At 53.1% G+C, this 17,773-nt stretch overlaps 5 protein-coding genes across 5 annotated transcripts; all 5 read right to left on the bottom strand.

Moving 5' to 3' along the window:
• Positions 1–1,072: 1,072 nt before the first annotated feature.
• Positions 1,073–4,534, bottom strand: TRIVIDRAFT_40210 (uncharacterized protein; the record flags this gene model as incomplete). Its single annotated transcript, XM_014094721.1, has 2 exons — positions 1,073–1,393; positions 1,460–4,534. The coding sequence occupies 2 exons, from the start codon at positions 4,532–4,534 to the stop codon at positions 1,073–1,075; spliced, it is 3,396 nt and encodes a 1,131-aa protein (XP_013950196.1).
• Positions 4,535–5,047: 513 nt separating this feature from the next.
• On the bottom strand, positions 5,048–7,362 carry TRIVIDRAFT_74916 (uncharacterized protein; the record flags this gene model as incomplete). Its single annotated transcript, XM_014094720.1, has 4 exons — positions 5,048–6,265; positions 6,377–6,946; positions 7,041–7,166; positions 7,339–7,362. 4 exons carry the CDS (start codon positions 7,360–7,362, stop codon positions 5,183–5,185), a joined length of 1,803 nt encoding a protein of 600 aa, XP_013950195.1.
• A 1,652-nt stretch (positions 7,363–9,014) lies between these two features.
• Positions 9,015–9,847, bottom strand: TRIVIDRAFT_6760 (uncharacterized protein; the record flags this gene model as incomplete). Its single annotated transcript, XM_014094518.1, has 2 exons — positions 9,015–9,500; positions 9,629–9,847. Coding segments are annotated over 2 exons (705 nt in total), but the record flags the coding sequence as incomplete, so codon positions are not given.
• A 1,223-nt stretch (positions 9,848–11,070) lies between these two features.
• Positions 11,071–13,408, bottom strand: TRIVIDRAFT_40044 (uncharacterized protein; the record flags this gene model as incomplete). The annotated part of the gene is made up of 4 exons (XM_014094719.1): positions 11,071–11,158; positions 11,230–12,095; positions 12,175–12,356; positions 12,481–13,408. 4 exons carry the CDS (start codon positions 13,406–13,408, stop codon positions 11,071–11,073), a joined length of 2,064 nt encoding a protein of 687 aa, XP_013950194.1.
• Positions 13,409–15,251: 1,843 nt separating this feature from the next.
• On the bottom strand, positions 15,252–17,713 carry TRIVIDRAFT_39522 (uncharacterized protein; the record flags this gene model as incomplete). Its single annotated transcript, XM_014094718.1, has 4 exons — positions 15,252–15,317; positions 15,380–15,868; positions 15,947–16,944; positions 17,047–17,713. The coding sequence occupies 4 exons, from the start codon at positions 17,711–17,713 to the stop codon at positions 15,252–15,254; spliced, it is 2,220 nt and encodes a 739-aa protein (XP_013950193.1).
• Between the last annotated feature and the right edge of the window lie 60 nt (positions 17,714–17,773).

Genomic DNA, 17,773 nt, shown 5'->3' with positions numbered 1-17,773 from the left:
CGGGTGGTCAGAGCCATGTTGCGAGTCAGGAAGCCCGCTAGCGATTGGCTGTGGCACGTGCTGTGGGAGGAACTGCAACGACTGATACTTTGAACTAGCTCGAAGGATCGAATCCTGCCGTGGCATCTTGAGCTTACTTGGAGAGCTGCCCGTCCAGGCATGCTCTAGACCTTGACCTGTCAGTAATCGAATGCTGGACAAGAGCGGAAAACTGTAAGATTAAGCACAAATGCCGGATTGGGGGTAGGCCGAGTAATACCGGTACTGGACTAATGCCGTGTCATGCCGCACCTCGTGAGACGGCATACCACCATCCTGCAGCGATTGTTCGATGTCGCCATTCGACGTGATGTGATTGAATGATTTTGCTGCTGTCCAATTGATTAGTGAAGAGTTTCTATATGCAACACAAATAAGCAGCTTGCTGTGTTCAAGGAGCTGCCTGCATGTCGGAGTCGTAAATGTCAGGCTGGTGGTGAGAAGGTGTCAATGTTGAAAAGCGAGAGAAAAAAAAGAGGTGCTTGGTGTTTAGGAAGTACATGCGAAGAGGTACCTACTTGTACGTAAGGTCTGCTACCATGATAGGGAGGTACGATGAAGCCTTTCTCTTTCCGCACTTGCGAACCCAAGTGACAGTGGTACATGGGCACATACCTTTAATCATATACGAGTACAGAGTACCTAGCAAGAGCAGAAACACTCAATCTCTACTAGGTACCTTAGATATAAAGAAAGCAGTAGGATGCAATATGGTCTGCATCCATCTCAACCTTGGAGCTTATAATTTGACAGAGGCATGACGCCCATTCAGTCGTATTCATCACGAGCATCATATACTGGCTCAAACTCGTGCCAAACAATACCCAAATACTCTCCCATAATTTCATTCCATCTCCCTAGCCTATTTCTTATTGTCGCAGTGCAAACCAGCGTCTCCCTGAAGCTGCTGCCCTGCTCTCTAATCTCACTTGTACCAGAGGTATCAACAAAAGTCATCATCATCAACAACAAATCGCATCGCTCTTTTTCAAGCGCCCCCAAAACCCTCCTCACCATCCCCCCATTACATAAATTATTCCGCAGACGCTCTGGCCAGTGCCTCGTGCAGATGCGGCGGGAACCGGTATCGCAGTTGACTCGTGTAAGTCGTCAAATCAAGAATCATCTGCTTCAGCTGCTCCACCATCATCCGTCTGGTGCCCTCGTTACCGCTGAACTGTCCATTGACTAGCTGCTCTCTTTGTCTGACGCAGCTGATGATGGTCCACATGATTAGATTGGGCACATTAATGGAGACTGGCTGTGAGAGACTGGAGAATTTCGAGGCGTAGGCACGGATTGTGCTGGCATCGCCGCCTGCCTCGAGAGGGAGGATATCCAGGCCACGAATTTTCTGCAAGCTTCATGTTAGTGACTTAAATTCTGACATTAAACATGCAATGTTGTATTGTAAACTTACGTCAAGGCATTGAGCCCATTGGCTAGCCTCCACCAAGCTCTTGATGCTACTCATCTCAAGCAAAACACGGCAGGCAATCTTGTTCTGGTCTTGGATGTTCCTGTAGAACATCGCATCCCGCTCGTACATGGTCATCATGGTTTTAGCAAGCTCGACAGGATCATCAATGGCTGCCAGGCTAAGGCTGCCGCCTTGTTCTGTCTCCTGATTGCCACCAGCCCTTGGCTTAACAGGCATCAGGCGCATCGGGTCCTCTCCAATCTCGAGAGAAATAGCTTCACTCAGGGCACGGCTAACAATTGCCACAACTGCATCATACTCGCCAGCAAGGTGATAGAGCAGCACGGAATCAGTAGTTCGGCCATTCTCGTCAGCAAAGCTGGCAGCTTGCAGAGTGACGGTATTGACAAAGTCATCCTGCCCGTCCAGACCAATCAACGGGCCGCGGCCCTCGATGATGCCCAAGATGCGGCGCCCATCAGGCCTGATATCGCCAATAAGCTTGCTGAATTCTCGTGTCTCCAGCACCAGCTCTCGTAAAGCCTCGTGACAGAGGCCGCTGTGACGCGCCCCAGCCTCTCCAGGAAGATCTGCGTTTAGGCAGATCAACGTGAGATAGTCAACGGCGGAGACGGCATCGGCGGCCCGGAAGTCCCGAGTGTAGTAGCCAATCATACGACCAAAGTTGATCTGCGGGAGGCTCTTGATGCTATGCGTGCGCAAGTCGTTGGAGGCAGACATTGGGTCACTGGGACGGAGCAGGCCGTAGAACTCAAGAGCCAAGCCAAAGTGAACCGCGTCCACATAGGAAAAGGGGTAGAGATAGGAGATGGCGTCCTCAAACATGCCGGACAGGATCTGTAGATAGAAGAACATGCCGCAGCTGCCGTTGTTATCGTCAGAAGGAGTCTTGGGAAAGTGCTTCTGGCCAATCTCTCTGATGCTGGCTTGCAGATCTGCCAGTCCGTACGATTCTCCGGCCATTTCCAGAGCTTTGTCGCCCTCTCTGGCCAGGTTGAACTGGAGCCAAATCCAGTCGTTGATGTCGGTGCTGAGCCCGTCTAGGTTGCGGTTATTCAGTTCAATCCGACCAATGACCTTGTAACAAGCCATGCGGAAGGGGTCGATTGTGTTCTCCGGGGCGTTGCGGGAGCGCTGGATGTATTCATTTGTGCAGCGATCGAGCAGCTTCCTGTTAGTGATTCTACGATCCTCGCTGGCGGCGTAGTTGTTGAGATACGTCGAGAACGTACGATCAATACCGCGGAAATGATTGCTGTTGTCGTTGACATATTTGGCAGCCTCGTTGACGTGGCCGGATCGAAGGAGATAGAAGACAATGGCCCAAACATACTCGCCATGGATTTGCTGAAGCTCGGTGTTGTCGGGGACCAAGTCCTTCCTGGCTGATCGGAGACGAATGTATGCCTTGATCTTGCTGGTGATATCGGGCAGACCTCCAAGCTTAGCCTCGTGAGGGTGCTTAGCAATGAGGGACTCCACCTCGCGAAGGAATTGCTTTTCGAGGAATGCGTTTGCGCCACTAAGGATACGTCTCCTCATCTCAACCGAAAGCTGAGAGTTGGGATTTTCGTCTAGGTACATCTCGGCAAACTGGCGCTCCTTGGCTGTAGCATTGCGAAGCGTCGTCTCGGCATTGGCGTCTTCACCAACTATCTCAATCATGGCTCGGTAAGCTTCCACAATGTGAGGCGCGTGGGGTTCGTGGGACTTTTGCTCAACCTCAGCCAACTCTGCCAAGATGGGGTAGGGTCGACCAAGCAGACGCGAAGAGTTAAGGCTGCGGACCTTCTCTGCCAGCTTAGACTGGCGTTCGCGAAGGGCCTGGTCTTCGTTCCTCGACTTGCTGGCGCTGTCTGTGGACCGGTCGACATCGGCGAAGTCGGATTGATGGGTTCCAATTCTCGACCGGGCTCCAATAACAGAGCGCTGGAAGGTCGAATTGCCAAATGTGCTGCTGCGAGCATCCCGGGGAGTGCTGCCTTGGGTCTTTCCGCGTCGGGATCGTCCAAATCCGCCCTGAGCCTCGCGACCAGCCGTGGCCGAGGTCTCGCGGGGCTTGATACCAAAGTGTTGATAGATGCGCTTCCTCTGTGCGTCCCACTCCATGGCTACATTGTCCTCCAAGAAATTGTCAAAGTCGCGGAGTGACCGCTCGAGGCCGTCCTGAATCATGCTGAGGGTCGTCTTCGTCTGCAAGTTTGACAGGTAAGTTTCGACATCGACATCGGCCGGGGCGAAGCCATGTGTTGGTCGTTCAGTTCGCGTGCCCTGGATGTCGAGCAGACCGAGGTCTTTGGCTGCAGCACTGGGATCTACGCCGGAGGCGGCGAGCAAGTAGTGAGCCTTTCCGTCAGCTCCCCCAGTCTGCTTCGACTGCAGCTTCCTCAACCGATGGCGCAGATCTCCCAGGCCTAGTTCTAGGCTAGGGAGATCCTCCATGTTGGAGTTCACGACACCGGCCTTTTGCGTCTTTGCAAAGAGGCTGTCAAAGTAGGCTCCGGCGGGCTGAGCTGCGGCGGTGGTCGTGTTGTTAGCAGCGGCCAGCGCCTGGCCACCCAAGAGACCACCCGCAAAAGGCATGCCGGCGGTCTGCTGAGCTGGAGCCTGAGTCGTCGTCGCGGCTCCAAAGAGAGATGGCTTCGCAGCCGTTGTGCCGCCGCCTAATGTGCCAGTCAGGGCTGAACCACCAAACAGTGATGGCTTCGCCTGCTGTGCGACGGCGCTCTGCTGCCCTCCAAAGAGGCCACCGGTCGTGCCGGCCTGTTGGGTTTGGGCCGGTTGCCCGAATAAACCGCCCGTGCTCTGCTGTGTTGTTGCTGTGTTGGAGCCAAACAGACCACCGCCAGTCTGCGGCGTGCTCTGCTGGGGCTGCGCCTGTCCGAAGAGGCCCCCCGGCTTCTGTTGTTGCTGTTGTTGTCCGCCGCCAAACAGACCTCCTCCTCCTCCAAATAATCCGCCTCCAGTACTCGGTGTTGTGGTGGTGGCCTGCTGTTGTTGCTGCGCGGGCTGGCCAAACAGCGATGGGCCGGTTGTCTGCCCGAAAAGAGACATCGCGGCGGCGTGGAGAACACAAATCAATGGGACAGTGAATGGAAAATAAAGCGAAGGAAAAGGAAAATTATGAATCCGTAGAGATGGAGAGAGAAGCCACGGCGAGCGGGCAATGGAAGGGCGGAAATGCTCGCGCGTTTGGCAAGACAAAAGATGTTGCGGCTAGCTGCGCGTCTGCCCACCTTTTAGAAATTTGGAACCTGGATTGGCGAGGCTGAGAAATTGGCTGGGGAACGGGGAGCTTTGGCCAATCAAGAGGGCCTGATGGGTGATGCGGCTGAAGGGTGGTGGCCAATCAGCTATCGCTTCAAGATGCTCGCTTTGAGCACAACTGATGAATTGAAAATCATGAATACTGCTGGATACTTGGGTAAAAAATAGTGTATAAACTGTCCAAATTTCAAAATTAAGGTCTGGTGCTCTCTATATGATCCTGCATTGAGACTATTCCAGGAGATAATTGCTGTAACTTCAAATTGCGGATTACTACCATGGCCATGAAGCAGTTACTCTAAGAGTATAGATATTATAGGCAAATAACTTCGCTATATTTGACTTTTCTCTATCGACAAGCAAATGCATAAACTCATTACATTACATATCCCAAGGCTAATTCTAGTTCGTCCCTCTCATGCTCTATCCGTGATTTCATTCATCGTCAGCATCAAACAAGGCTCCCCATTTTTCAACAGCGGTGTCAATCTTCTTTCGGTACGCCTGCTGCGCGTTGCACATGTCCAAGAAAACGTCGTACTTGGCATCCAGCAGCAGCTTCTCGCCAGCATCGGTGCCTGGCTGGACCAATCGGCCGGGTTTGCTCATGCGATCCATGATATTCCACAGCGTCTCGGGCTCTGAGCCATCGTTGCGGTTGTGGCTATGCGCCTTGGCGCCCAGCATGGCAGCTCCGTGAACGACGGCAGCATTGACGTATCGAGGAATCAACACTGGCATGTTGCACGTGGTGGCCAGGAGGTTCATCAGAACGGGGTTCTGGCACTGCGAACCAGACATGAAGATGGATGAAATCTCGTGGCCGGACTTGTTCATCTGCTCAACAATCTGGCGAGTCTGCATGGCAATGAACTCCATGGTAGCATAATACCACAAAGCCATGTTGTCAGTGCTCTTGTCACTGTCAAGACCAATCATGGAGCCTCTCATCTTGGCGTCTGCAATTGGTGAGCGGTTGCCCCACAGATCGCCATAAAAGAAGTGGTGACGGCCGAGATAAGAAATGGCCGGAGCATGATGCTTCTCGGCGAGATACTCAAGATGAGCGTTGAGAAAGTCGTAAATGTGCTTGTCTTCGGCCTTGGCCAGAGCCATGGTTTCGTTGTACGCGGGATGAATGTCCAGCATATGTCGTAGCAGCTCTCCCGTTGCGGACTGGCCACCTTCGGCCATCCAAAACTCAGGAATCAGCACATCTCGGTAGGGACCCCAAACGCCAGGGACAAAGACGGGGTTCTTGGACATTGCCAGATGGCATGTTGAGGTGCCTGCGACGGCGGCCAGGCGAGTAAAGGCTTGGCTAACATCGTTGTGCGGCACATCACTCTTGAGTTCATCCTCGGTCAGTTCGACCTTGGCACCGACAGTGCCAATCCATCCGGCGTAGGCATCAATGACACCGCTTCCGACGGCGATGCCTTCTGGCAGGCCAAGCTGAGAGGCGGCTAGGCGACTAAGGGTGCCCACGCACTCGCCAGCACTGGCATACTTGCCGCTCTATCAAACAATGCATTAGCTAGGGAACTCGTTTTGAAATGATGTTACTGCAGCCAAAAGTGGAATGCAGCAGGAAGCAGACAGTCTATACGCAAAAGAAAATAGGCTCACCACCCCGTCGACGCCGCCCATGCGCTTGAAGTCATCCTTGACCAAGTCACCCAGGCCGATCTCGTGGTAAAAGTCCTCCTGCCAGCCCTTAACACTACCGTCGACGCCCACAGGGACAAAGCCCTGCTTGCAGACGGTGCTGCAGAAGCTCCGCGTCTCGTTGCCGGTAGCCAGATGAGTGAGAGCGTCTGCCAGGTCGTAAAACTTGCAGCGGTCGAACAGCTCCGGGGGCATGCTGTTCTTGAGCCACAGAACCTTGGGGATCTCCATCTCAATGCTCATCTTGCCGCCAACATACTTGAGCAGCTTGTGGCCGGTAGCGTTGATCTTGTCCGTCTCCTCGACTGGACGGTGGTCAAGCCACAGGATGACGTTGCGATCGTTGCCATCATTCTCGAATTTGGGGCCCGTGACGGGAATGGGCTCGTCGTTGTCGTTGGAAAAGACGGCCAGGGAGCAGGTAGCATCAAATCCAATGCCCTTGATTTGGCTAGGGTTGACAAGTGACTCCTGCACGACGCGGCGAACGCATTCACAGATACATTTCCAGATGTCTGTTGTGGATTGTTCCTAAAGCCGAACAAACATGGAAATGTCAGAATTAAGCGCCCATGCAAGGAGGATTTTAGAGGGGCCAATCGGGGGGCGTTGTGGCCATGCATACGTAGTAGCCGTTCTCGGGCTGCCAGAGCTTAATGTTCTCCGAGGCCAAAGCCTTGATGTCACCGGTCTCGTCGATGATACAGGCCCGGGCAGAGCCGGTACCGACGTCTATGCCGATATAATGATCCTGCAGCGGCAGATGTCAGCTTTATGGTCTCGTTCTCAGTATCCTCGGTCTGATGAATGGTGTTGAAGGTTTCAGCTTTGCCAATTCCGTTCTGCCATAGGGTTGTGCTGCTTGATAGCTCTGTATATCGGGATGTTGGGCCGGAGGGCTGGAATGGGGGGTATGTAGGTACCTGAACATTGGGAGGCCTGTCCATGATGCCGGAAACGAATAATTAGCAAGAGATTATATAATGACAAGAAATCGACAAGGAAGAAGAAAAAGCAATTGGACGTATGGAGGAAGAAGTAGAGAAGGAGGAGGAGGAGGAGAGGAAAAAGAAAAAGATGAGACTCACTCCATGGCCTTTATGGGCTTATTGTACGCGTACATCGTTGCTTCGGCTCCCAACCAAGGTTTCCCCGCTGATTCTGGTGGCTCAATCAATGGATTGAATCTGGACCTTTGCAGCAAGCCACAGACTAGGTCGGATTGGAGGGTAAGACAGGACAAAAGATGGTGTATCGTATCGAGGAGCAGCGAGGGGTTCGGCAAAAAGAGACATGGAGCGAAAGGGACTGCCAAAAGACAAGCCGACACTCCCCACCGCCTTGACTTGACAGACTGACCCGGACCTAGGGGCGTGTCTCCATGGCGCCAGATTGGAGAGACGCCCAGATGCAAGAAACGGGCAGCACCTTTGGAGCCAATTGGGGCGGATGCAGCGATTCTCGGGAGCATAAGAGGGGACCCAGCGTAGGCTCCAGCATTTCGTCCGGGTTTTAGGTGCAGCAGGCCACTAACATGCACTAACGCATTCCCCATTGCCCCGCTGGAGGACCCTAATTGCCCCTCAACTCCAGTGCTAACAGGGGGCGACTTGCGCTGTGCATCTCGGAAGCGATCCCCTCCATCACGCATATTTTTGGTGGTGACGGCGATCGGGTTGCCACTCGAGCCGGAAATGGATCTGATGAGCAGGACTATATAAGACAAAAAAAAGGAAAAAAGTAAAAGTTGGAATGAAAAAAGGGTCTGGTCCCATTGACATCATCCATGATTTCATAGTGGAAAACCCCAGAGACCATTCATTAATAATGGAAGCCAAGAGGAAGACGAAAGAAGACTCCAAAACGAAGCAAATGGGACGATACAGAAAAGTTCCAGTGGCCCTGATTCCCAGCATCCACTCTGAAAATTCTCCCCGTCAGCAGGCACACCCAAAACCGGAACCTCACGATAGTCTGTCAGTCTGTCAATTTTCCCAACTCCCGATCCCTTCCATCTCCCCCCACCATTTCTTTCCCTTAACTCGCTGCCTAGCGATCATCACTCGTCTCCTCCGCTTTTCTGGGGCCCCCTCAGCGCCTATCGAGAGCCACGGCTGAAGAAGCGCGCCCAGCCCCTGGTGGCGTTTTGCAGAGAAGGAAATTCTCTTCTCGTAATGTCGAGAAGCCCGGTTCATGTCATCCCACGCTTTAGGTGGCTCCGATTGCGGTGCGTGAGAGGCGAGATATGGATCACAAATTCGGATATGCTCACGTCCCACGTCTCTCCAACAACACGATGTGTTAAGGGCATGGCACTCTGCCGGCCGCAAGCAGCATGTCTCTCCTGACGTGGCACAGTATGGGGAGAACCAGCATTGACATTTGACTATCTCACGATGCCTCAAACAACATCAGCCACGCTCGTCGGCGGCCCATCTGGCGCCGAGCCCCTCCTCATGGCCGCCTCTCTCTCCCTCTTCATCATCATATCACTCGGCACGCTGGCGCTCCTGCTCCTGCTCCTGACCATGGCCAGGCCCTCCTGTCCCATCTCTGCCACCGCAATCGCCTCCTCGTTTGCCGTCTCGGGATCTCCCGCATCCTGCCCTGGGTTGGCAATCTGATACTCCAAGCCCTTGAGCAAGCTATACACGCTGAACGAGAGCAACGCCCCCAGGCACGGCCCCAGCCAGTATATCCAGTGATATCCCCTGAAGCTGCCCGTCACCACCGCGGGGCCAAACGACCGCACCGGGTTGATGCCCGTGCCGGTGAAGTTGGTGCCGGCCATGTGCGCGATGAAGACGGAGACGCCGATGCCCACGGGCGCGAGGAACGTGGCACGGTGCTTCTCCACGGCCAGGAAGTACACCGTCAGTACCAGCTGCGCCGTCAGGAACATCTCGATGAAGAGGCCCTGCACGATGCTCGTGTTGCTGCCCAGGCTGTTGGTCACGCCCAGAGGGCCGGGCAGCAGACCTGACACTGTCGCTGCGGCCGCGATGCCGGCGGCGATTTGCATTGGCACGATGATGAGTGCCCGGAGGGGCTTTACGGCCCCGACAAGGACGAGTCCTAGCGTGACCTATGTCGGGCTTATCATCAGCATATATGCATACTTGAGGCCATCTAGGTAAGGTTGAAGGGTAAGAAGGAGATGACGATAACCATGAAGAAGATGAAGAAGAAGAAAAAGGACAAGCACAATCTCACCGCAGGATTAAACATGCCACCCGTCACTCTATAAAACACCCACACATTGACGGCCAGCGCCGTCCCAAAAGACGACGCAATGTACAGCAGCGTCGACGCATCCAGCTTCCCGCCATCCGGCCTGTTGTCAAGAGCTGCCTGGGCTCCCATGAAAGAGAGCAGCAAGAACATGAAGGTGCCGCAGAACTCGCCCAGGCCGACGACCAGGGCCGTCTTGAATGGCCCCGAAAGCTTGTGAAGGCGGCTCGCCATGATGAGCCGAGGGGATGGGGCTCAACTACTGCTCTGGTAATGTAATGTAATGATTCGTGATGTGTTTTTCGTAGGATGGAGTTAATAAGTGATCAGAATGGAATTTTACACCTCTTCCCACTCATCATCCATAATAACAATTTCCCAACCTCCCATCTTATATACCCTCACATACAACCATCCGCATCATGCACATCAACCCTCTCAAGTAAGTAAACTCCGATGTCTCACAAAAAACGCATGTAAGAAATCACACGACAAATCCACATCGACACGACACATATCCCCCTTCCGCCAAGCCCAAAACCTGCAAAAACTACATAAGAAAAAACAAGTATGAAATGGGAGCCCAACGGTCCTCGTACGAGGCGTAACCTAACTACGCAGTGTCACCGTCTCCTTTGAGTAACAATCATCCTCCGTTGCTTCAGACGGCCCGTCGCGGCACAAGCATGATCCATCTTCTACATACATCGTCGATCTCAGTACTTGTAAGAAAAAAAAAAAGAAGAAGACAAAGAACAAGAAAAGCATTTCACCGTCCAAAAAGCAAAACACACAGAGTAATTCCCATTTTATAGCAAAAGTCCATGATTTCACTTTGTCTCAGCTTAGACGCCGATATCTTGTCCATCAGAGCATCCTCTCCGCAAAACCGTGTGAATATCCTCTGCGGGGTGACGTCGAGGGCTTGTGCGCGACATCATCCAAGCCCAACAACCGTCGCTGCCATTGCCATCGAATCGACGCTGGCCGGATATCAGCGGACACGTTGATGGTTGAGGTGTCTTAATATCTTGGCTAATTAATTGATATTGTGGCAAAAGGCAGCAATGGCGTGTTTCTGTAGTCGTACATCTTGAGAACATGCTGTGCCTACACACAGACGCCGCAACCTCGTCTGCTTACAACCAGTGCTTTCGCTGCTACTATCAAATTTCAGGAGCTCAACTCCATCGTCATGCATTGCTATATCTTGGCCCTCCAATAGTAAACCCATCACAGGTATCATCACCAAATAGTGCTCCAATCATTTTCCGCTCCCCCATATTGCAGTTGCTCAAGCAAAACCGCGATGCACCTCGTAGTTTGTCTAACCTCTCAATCTTCCGATAGCGGCAACTTATAAACAGAATAGGAAAAATAATCAAGCTCAGGTAACGTCGTATCATCCGTACATTCATAATTCATCATTCATGGTCATCGTGTGGCTGGTCCTCGACCAGGATTACTACCGTTAATGTCGCCGCATATGCTTCTCTGATAGCACAAGCCATGCTGTAGTCCAAGTCAGTCAGCCAGTCACCTCTAGATAGATTCGGAGAGATATGATGATCCATCGGACATACCAAGTCTTGTGGACATCCGCCACTACTGCACTGAGGCCCCAATGAGCGCACCAAGCTCTCGCCAGCACCTCATTGTCTCGAACACCTACTGCGTCCACCACAAGCACCTTCTCATCGTCGACATCCCTATCAACCACGGCATTTGCCGCGTCGGCCGCCGGTGGAGGGCTCGAGGCGGCGCTACTGGGCCCAGAGTTCTGGCCGTCCGCTCCATACAAACCGCCCCAGTTGCGTATTTTGATAATCTCGTCCGCCTTGACGAGCTGGTATACATAGTCGTAGAACAGGGGGTGTGGCCCTTCCGAACACGGCCACGCGGAAATGAAGCTTACGTCGTACATGAGCCGTAAAGGCCAAGAAACGCCATCAATAGCAAATTGGGCTTGGGCATCGAAAAGCCGAGGGCTGGTAGTGTTGCTCTCACGACCCGTGGCGTTAACTGGTTTAAAGCTCAGAAGCTCCATCCTCACTGCGTCCACCATGTACCTCGCACCATCGAGCTCGGGTAGCTTATACTCGCGCACAGGATATGCATCTGCCCGCGGCCCTAGCGCATCGGACCGCGTACTCATCGTCTCTACGTCCTCACGGGTCATTCGTTGCTTCGGCAGCCTGGTTCGGATGCGGGCAATCTGAGACCGGCCAAGCTCCGACGTTGGCCTGCCAGGCCCGACCCAACCTGCGACCGAGTGGCATGTAGGGGCCAGCACTTTACCCACAATGCAGCTTGCCGACCAGTATGTGTGACTATTACGATACTGAAAGCCAACTTGCGGGTGCGTATGTGAAAGCAGGGCTAACTCATTCGTTGCCGGGTCTGGGTCTAGATCGATGAGCGTGTTCATAATGAGGAACGAGAATGTCGGCTGTAACCTTGTTAGCAACGCTGTCCCCCTTCTCCCCTCTTTTCGTTCTTTTGCCGTCATATCAGATATTACCACTTACTCCAGGAAGTACAAGTCCACTAAAGTAGGCAAACGCATCTGAGCTTATGGAGTCCAGAGTAAATTCCTCATCCTTCTGATCTAGGCTTTCCATTGTTTCCCTTAGGTTAGGCCATTTCATGATCTGAGCAAACTTCTTGAGCTGCTTTACTTGGCGCTTCTTCAGCTTATATCGCAGTTTCACTATAAAACACACACTTAGCCTCAATTCTCTCTCACGCATGCAGGAACAAAGTCGGATTTGCCTGTCTCTGTGTTCCGGAATAAAGAATATTGTGGAAAACGCAATGCACCGCATCGTACGTACCTTCCTCGGGCGAATTGCCATACGCATCCACTCGGACATTCTCACGCCACCGTCTCGCAAGTGCCAGATTCCATTTGATCGTCGGGGGCATCTGTTGTAGCAACTTCTCTTTGGCCCAGTCATCGTGATGCTGCGACTGAATGCGCAACTCCAGCTCGAGGCTAAGGAGCAGCTGGTGGAAGAATTTGTGATACTGCTCCCGGCTCTCCTCGGTGGAGCCATCAAATATGAAGCGAGTCACGACCTGATTTTTTGGCTCGGTGTAGTCGATCCAATCAGGGCGTGAGAGCGCCATGATCAAGTCGGCAATCTGCTTGTCCAGCGTCTTGTGTGGACTTAGAAGCCTGTCGGGATCTCGCAGGAAGCGTTTGTAGAGAGATCGGTACAAGAGGCTCAAGTCATCGTCCTCCAAACCCAGCTGCAAATCCTTCAATCGCGTAAAGATCTGCTCCAAGCTCACCTCTCGCGGCATGACACCCGAGTCCCTCAGCGGAATCTTGGATGGAATATTGCTCGCCGCGGCGGCCCACTGATTAAGCGTGATGGTGCCGCCCAGGCGACCGTAGTAGAAGGCGTAACTGGGCTGCTCTATCGTTTCCCAGGGATGCGATGTGTGTCCGCTCGCCTGGATCCTCATTGTCATGAGATGCGACATGGCATCGTGCGGCTTCGCAACATCGGTGCCTCCGCTTCGGGTCTTGGAGCTTGTCACGTAGAGCACATAGTGCTGATCCGATGCGTGAGGGATCGCCTTCTTGCGTCCCTTGTAGACCGGCGCACCGTGCGCAATCAGCTCGAGGGCTTCCTTATGTGGCAGCTCCTCATGGCCCGACATCATCGTGGGCGGCCATCGCGCATTCCCGCCCCCAGGTGTCGCATGCGCCTCTGTGGCTTTCTTGCTCCTGTCGCCAGCAGTGGCAGTGGCCATGTCCATGTCGGCTCCGCTGTCTCGCTTCCTGCCAAAGCTCGTCTGAAGTCGTCCGGACAGCGACTCATCGGCTCGTCGCCTCGTAGCCGAGGTTCTGGGTGAGCGCCTGTGAATGTCACTGCCACTCCCGCCGTCGATGGTTCGGCGCCTGCGTGGCAGATCACGGCGAGCGACAACAAGACTATTGCTGCCCTCGCTGAGCCTGCGGCGCTGCTTCTCCTCCTGTTCGCCGTACTGCTGCTGCGGCTGCTGTAGCTGCTGTAGCTGCTGCTGGAACGCCTTGTCTTCGCCGTCCTCTTCCCACTCGGCTTCTGCGTCCTCACGCGAATCTCCGCGCATCAGCAGATCCTGATACTTGCGCACCACCCTCGACCCTCGCTTCATCAAGCTCTCCCCGCGCAGAAGCCCTCCCCAAAACCTGGATTTTTCCTTTTTCTGCTCCATCGCTGTCTGCCCTTTCCCTCATGCGAAACCCACCCGTCCGCTTTCCGCTAAACCGTTTCCCCAATGGCGCTCTCTCAGGTGGTGGTGGTAAAAAAATCTCACGAAAAGTCGGTCAATCTCCCCAGGTTGGTGCGAATACAGCAGCGCATGGCCAGCCAGCTCGTTTCTTTGCTCGGGCTTCTTTTCTTAGCTTTCTGTCGGTGGCGAAAGCATGATAGTCTGGATCGAGCTGGACATGCAACAGGTTCGCTCAGTGACGCCCTTGAGTCCTGCTATGTAGTCGCAGCCCAATACTCGGTGGTTGGGAGTAAAGGGAGGAGAAAAACAGGTGACAATGGAAGCAGAGGCACAGGCAATTGAATGTCAAACAAAGGAAGGGGGGGGGCAAAAAACGAGTTGAGGCAGGACGTACATATAACATGCCACAATAGCCGCCCGCGCCTACCGGTGAACCAGCATCTGACAAAATGAATTCCGAGGCCACGCTATTGCTCTTCTTTGACAAAGCGCTTGCAAGGGAGATTCAATAATATGAGTGCAAGTGCCACAAGAGGGGGAAAATAAAGACAAAGGGAAAATGCCTTTTCTTTGTACTGGAAGCACTCGTGTGCACGCATTTTATTCATTCATTGAGCCCTGTTTCACTACCTACACGTAAAATACTGCGCCATGCCTGCGACAATAGGCCCTCCCTCCATTCATCCAGCATAGCATCAAACCGAATACCGAATGCGCAACAGTTGAGATGCCCCAAACCTCCAGATCCTCAGGTAAAAGGGTAAAAGAGCCATTTTGTCGGGCCGCTACAGAGCGCGAATGGCAGCAGCATAGCCCCCATACTCGTGGCTCTTCGGTGCGACATCAACTGCATGATGCATGCTGCATTGCATATACACGCTGCATATGAACTACGGAGTCTTGCAAGGAAGAGCACCAGACGAGACATGGGGATACCGTGGAATGCTACCCTGATCACCTCCTCCTCCACCCCGGCCCTCTCAAGGCCCTCTCGAGGCCCAATCACCACCGCCATCACAGACCCCAACGCCGCTTCCGGAACGCCGCTGGTCACACGGAGCACAGGCCGGGATGCCATAACATCCAGCCCAATTATCTATACTGTACTATAAGCAGCGCACGTTATAGCAGGATTCCGGACATTGCACCGCAGCTTTTGTACAATATATTAGGTAACATCTCGTGGTCCTATCACCAGCGCTAAACAAAATAATACAACACTCTTGCCCCCCGTGACAGGATGGATGACATTAACAAGTACAGCCATATGCACTATAAACAATGACAATCTGGCCCAAAAATTTCTTCAACACCAGGCGTTGGGTTTCCCCGGCCTCATCGCTTTTATACAAATCATGTATCCACCATACATATACACCCCTCACAACTCGTCCGTAATCGATACACCGAGGTGGCCATTCTTCATCTTGGCAAAGGCCTTTTGATACTGCATCTGCTGTTAGCCTCCATTCAACACCTCATCTATCTGATGTGCAAGCGTCGTCTTACCTGAAGAATGAAATTGACAATCAGCGCAACCATCATGGCCACGCTGATGATAATCGGCCCAACCATGTTATCAAAGTCTTTGCCGCTCCTCTCCATAATCATAGTTCGGCGAGATTGCAGGATGCTGTAGCCCCATATGCCCGCAAATCCTGCAATGGCAATATACGTAATTCCAATCCACTGTGCAATCGCATTGTCTCCAGCAGCCGAGTACAGCGCAAGAGCCAGAGTGCCTTGCAGGATCGCAATATGCTGCCACTTGAGGAATGTTCGTTCGTTGGCCAGCCACACCTTGGGCTCGACCTTGAGCTCTCCCGTGTTCTTGATCCACTGTGAAGGTTCCACCACGCCCTCAGGGAGACGAGCTTGAGCTCGCTTAGCAATGGCATATTTGGAGAGGGATAGGCCTGGAAGAACGGATGACAGAGTGCCGTAACCTGTTTGCGCTTGGGAACTGCCCTCGCCTTCTTCTTCCTGGCCTTGGGGAGGCTGCCTCTGCCGTAAAGATCGGGACAAGTACGCCGTGGCATCAGCCGCCATGCGGTCAGCAAGGTATGATTTTCCAACAGGTGAGCTTTGTGCCGCCTTGTAAGAGCTTGGCACCGTTCCGATAAGACTTCCGACGGCCATAGCGTCATCGGCGCGCTGAGCCCGGCGCTGCTCCTCCTCTTCAAACGCCTTCTGTGGGTCCTTGCGGATATCGGTCTCGAGATCACCAAGCCAAAAGGGCAGGTTGTTCACGTAGTCATCGAACAGAGAGGCGACGCCGTGGACGAACTTGGAGAAACGAGGAGTTGGGTGCACCAGATGTGAGCCCATCAGATCCTCAACCCAGGATGGCCGCTTGCGGTTGCCGTCCTCCTTCAACTTGATCTCCAGGACAGCGTAGGGAAACTTGGAAACCTCGCTCTGGTTGATGTTTTGGAAGGGATACTTCATGTTGCTGTTGTCGATATCAGTTCGGTGCCACTCATTGGGGTCTCGGCAAGGTCGGCTCTTGTCCAAGGTGTCCTCGCGGATAAAAGCGAGGTCGGTGTCGATAGAGATGCGGACGCGGTCATCAGCAGGCTTCTGGAATGCGGTGCGGACATAGTTGGCTCTCAGCACTGGCATCAACTTTCTCCTCTGTTGATACTCCTGGACCCTGGCAACAGTCGACTTGAAAGCTTCAATCGCCTCTGGGGTCTCGCCCAGTCTCTCCATCTTTTGGACTGCCTTTTCCGTCGAGTACTCTCCATTCAGGAATTGCTTAATATATTTGTCCTTGATCGTGAACTTGTACTCTTCGCTCTTGCCGCTGGCATCGGCCGCTTTTTGCTCAACAAAGATTTCTGGCTTGGTACTCAGTTGGCCGTACCATCGCAAACGTAAAGAAGTCACTTCCGACTGTTGTTCAACCTTTTCAGAGTATACCTCGAACTTGGAGTTATCGAAATAGAGCGAGGTGATGGAAGGTGAGTCAGAGCCGTCGAGCTCCTTGGCGGACTTTTCGCTGTAGACGAGGGCGGGGAGTCGACGCAGGATTAACGTCTTGACTTCGAGTAAGTTATCGGGGTGCACCCAGACTGTCAATTGCATGTTAGCAAAAAGAAGAATAGCTTTTATATAGAGAGCTGTTTTATATAGAAGAGAAGAGGCAAGATTTCATCAGCTGGTGCGCCACTTACACTTGTGAGCTGTGTATCGCTCGCCGTTGTGCGTCTCTGACGACGCCTCGAAATCGACCGGTGCCTGATCGCCCTCCTCCAATTGCTGTCGAATGGCAAAATACATGACGGACAGCTTATTCAGGAGAGGCGAGTAGCCCTGCTCCGAGTTGAAGGGGCGCTGAGCCAAGCTGAGCTGCATCATCGGCCGCACTTTGTAGCGATCACCCCTCTTTCGGTCATGCTTCTTGACAATCTTGAGGAAGCTGGTGTAGTTGATGTTGCTGTACTTCTTCAGGCTCTTGACCTCATTGGTGATCTCGTCAAGCTCTTTCTCGAGATCCTTGAGCTTTGGGGCCAGCTCTTCGCGAGCTAAGCCAGCCTTGCTGCTACCTTCGGCAGCACCGGCGTCGGCGCCAGACTCGGGAGGGGCAAGTTCCTTGAGCTTCTCAAACGTATCATCGACTCTCTGCTTCAAAGCATCGAAGCGCTCCTGTTGGAATTGAGCGACCTTCTCAAGCTGGACATTGAAGATTTCGTCGCAGAAACGGCTCTCATCCTCCTCGGTCCACACGGTCTCGTCATCCCTTTTATCCTCTCGCAGGAGGCTTTTGAGCTTGCCATAGTCGACATACTTGTCTTTCCATGGCGGGTATATTGACTCGCGAAGGGTCTTTCCGAAACGCATTTCGCAGGTCTGCTACGGAAGATCAATTCCGTTTCAGCAGTCAATTAGATTAGATTAGGT

Source organism: Trichoderma virens (genome assembly GCF_000170995.1).
Source record: "Trichoderma virens Gv29-8 chromosome Unknown TRIVIscaffold_91, whole genome shotgun sequence".
NCBI classification, from domain to species: Eukaryota; Fungi; Ascomycota; class Sordariomycetes; order Hypocreales; family Hypocreaceae; genus Trichoderma; species Trichoderma virens.
The sequence above is the reverse complement of the archived record's forward strand: the minus strand, read 5'-3'. Positions and strand labels throughout refer to the sequence as shown.